Consider the following 2,731-nt stretch of genomic DNA (forward strand, 5'->3'; position numbering starts at 1 on the left):
GTCACTACATCATCATGAGGTTTGAGGAACTAAACTCGTACATATACACAAGATTGATGAATAAATTTCCTTATATAATATTTCATATGTCCTTAAATTTATAATTTTTTATCATACGCAAATCTTATTTTTTGAATTAAAATATATTAAAATATTAGAGAATTTGTTTTCGTACGTCACTGAAGCAAAAACCTAATGGCTAATCGGCAAATAGTTCTAATTATTAATAGAAAAGATTTGACGTGAGCTTCACTTCGATCATGTCTTAACCAACTCTCAACTACGCTGATGAGGACTTAAAGAAACAATGTTTTTTCTATTATACTTACTTGGGAAGATCGCAACCGTGAGGTTGCCACCTCCATTGCCGGTAGCCGGTGTCGGGTCGACCGTGCTCCTGACACGTCAGCTGAGGCTGTATGTACGGACAGTCCGCTTCCTCGTACAACGGCCTCGTCTCGTCCCTCACCCACCGTCCGCTGAACACGTCGCATCCTTCCTCCGTCTTTCCCACCGCAAACGGCAGTTTCCGCTCCCTCTTCACCCTCTCTTTAATCATCGCGCAACAACATAACAATCAAACCAACATTGTTATTCCATGAGATAAATTTTTTTAATTTTATATTTAAATTAATCCTAGTCAATTTTCTAATTTTTTTATACTAAAAATATTGGCTCCCAGAGAATTATTTTTGAAGTAAAAGATTATGTACAGTTATCTTCACGTAAAATTGATAGTTAAGAGTCGTTAACTAATAATTTAATTAAATGATTTGACTAAATTTTTATCTAATAATTCTCAATTATTAACTTTACATAAAGTTGACTACACGTGAGTTTTTACCATTGTTTATACAAAGAGAAAAAAGATAATACAATGAAATAGAACTCACGCGAGGAGAAAGAAGAGGAAGAGGAAGAAGAAGCGAAAAATGTGTCGGCAGTGGAATAAAGTTGGAGTTGTTCACCAAAGATGCACATGAAATCTTCGCCATAGAGACCCTTGCCTCTCAGACTCAGAAGAGAGGAAGAAGAAGAAGGTGGTGAGAATGGTGGCTTCATTTAATTTGCATGCACACACCAAAAACCCACCTTCTCCTACCTTTGTGTTTGTTAGTTTTCGATATTCTTTCTTCTTGGCTTCCCTTTTCTTTTTTTCCTCTCCTTTCTATCTGCCTCTCATTACTGTTATTACTATTATTATAGCATGCAAATCACTACTCTCTAAGAAATTCATAGAATAATACGAAGAAAAAGACTGAATTTCTGCCGTCAAATATAAAAACATGCATGTTGGGAAAATGAGGAATTATTATTAAGCACACAACTGTGTTGAAAAATATAAATAATTAATGACAATGATTGGAAATGGAGGATAAAAAAAAGAAGGGAGGACCATTATTTGTGTTTGAGCAATGCTAGGGGCCAGCAATTTTTGTGATTGTTAGTCATCAACTAACCATTAATAAAGATTTAATGGTGTGAGATTTCATCCAATAGCTCACCTTCCTCTGCTGGTTACATGCTGGCCAAAATTCAATAAAACTGCTAGTTCTTTAGACTTTTTCTTTGTGTTTAATTATTAGGGTTTGTTGATTGTTTCTTATAGTTTGGCCTTTTCTTTTTCTTTCTTTCAAGTATGTAAAAAATTATTAATCAGAAATTCATTCGTTGTTGCTTAATTAAGTCTTGTGTAACTAAATTAATAGATTATACTTTAAGAATGTGGCATTATATAGTAGTAGGTAGAATGGACTAGTAAATGAGAAGTGAAAAAGATGGCATCAGCAGATGACAACATAGTAGTGCAATAGCAGTAATTTAATTATTATTCATTTTTTATATGTCATTATTCATTTTAATTAGTATTACTATATATGAATGATATATATTGATAGTTAAAGTTATGTCTAGTATTTAACAAAGCTTGAGTGAATCAACATCTAGAGTAGAATATGGAATTCTTTTTAACTTTCAAAAAGCTTTCTATTGTATAGCATGAAAATGAGTTTATAACGAAAAATAATTTAAACTGTAATGATAGGTTACTTATTCAGTTTTACTTTCTGTTTGCTTTGCTTAGAAGGTGGCTAATAAGTACTATTCATTTTAGAAAAAAAGACAGGTACTATATATTATTATATCTAATGCCATTATGAAAATGGGTCAAGACAACAACTATGGTATTGGCTCATTAGTCATTACTAAGTTAATTAAAACATTATTAATATAAATTTTAATAAGTTTAGTTCAGTATAACCATATAATTATATGGTTTATGTTGACGCTGTGGCTGTTGTTTTCAAACTTCAAAGACTGGCAATTAATTATTTATGTATTTACCTAACCAAAAATTTATTTAACCCCATTATTGATGAGTAAAATAATAAGAGTTATAAAGTTGGAATTTGATAATTGAATAAAAATGTGTATTATAGCTTTACTATAATTTGTCGCCACATTGTTTCTCTCATCATATATTCTTTCTCCGAATTGATTAGACAAACACCAAATTGAGGTAAGGTGGGGTATATGTATGCCCTTGATTGAGCCAAGTGGACTTTATCTCACATGCATATATGGTCACAATATCTTTAATCTTAATTAACCCATCCTTTAATTTACATGAACCTCAATTTTGCATTTGTCTAGGTAAAATATTCTGGAAGATCATGGTGAAGCTACTAATATATCAAAAAGATTCTTAGGAATTTCCTTTTTATTATTTTTT

The 2,731-nt window shown here is 31.5% G+C and overlaps 1 protein-coding gene across 1 annotated transcript in view; it reads right to left on the bottom strand.

The window, feature by feature from the left end:
- LOC107496961 (protein trichome birefringence-like 33) overlaps nucleotides 1–1,062 on the bottom strand; it is a 4,342-nt gene extending 3,280 nt beyond the window's left edge. Inside the window, exons 1-2 of the mRNA XM_016118294.3 lie at nucleotides 894–1,062; nucleotides 330–549 (exon numbers count right to left, since the gene is read on the bottom strand). Of these exons, the coding sequence (XP_015973780.2) occupies nucleotides 330–549; nucleotides 894–1,062 (389 nt within the window). The remainder of the gene's footprint in view (nucleotides 1–329; nucleotides 550–893) is intronic.
- Nucleotides 1,063–2,731: the final 1,669 nt, after the last annotated feature.

Source organism: Arachis duranensis, chromosome 7 (assembly GCF_000817695.3).
Source record: "Arachis duranensis cultivar V14167 chromosome 7, aradu.V14167.gnm2.J7QH, whole genome shotgun sequence".
Lineage (NCBI taxonomy): Eukaryota > Viridiplantae > Streptophyta > Magnoliopsida > Fabales > Fabaceae > Arachis > Arachis duranensis.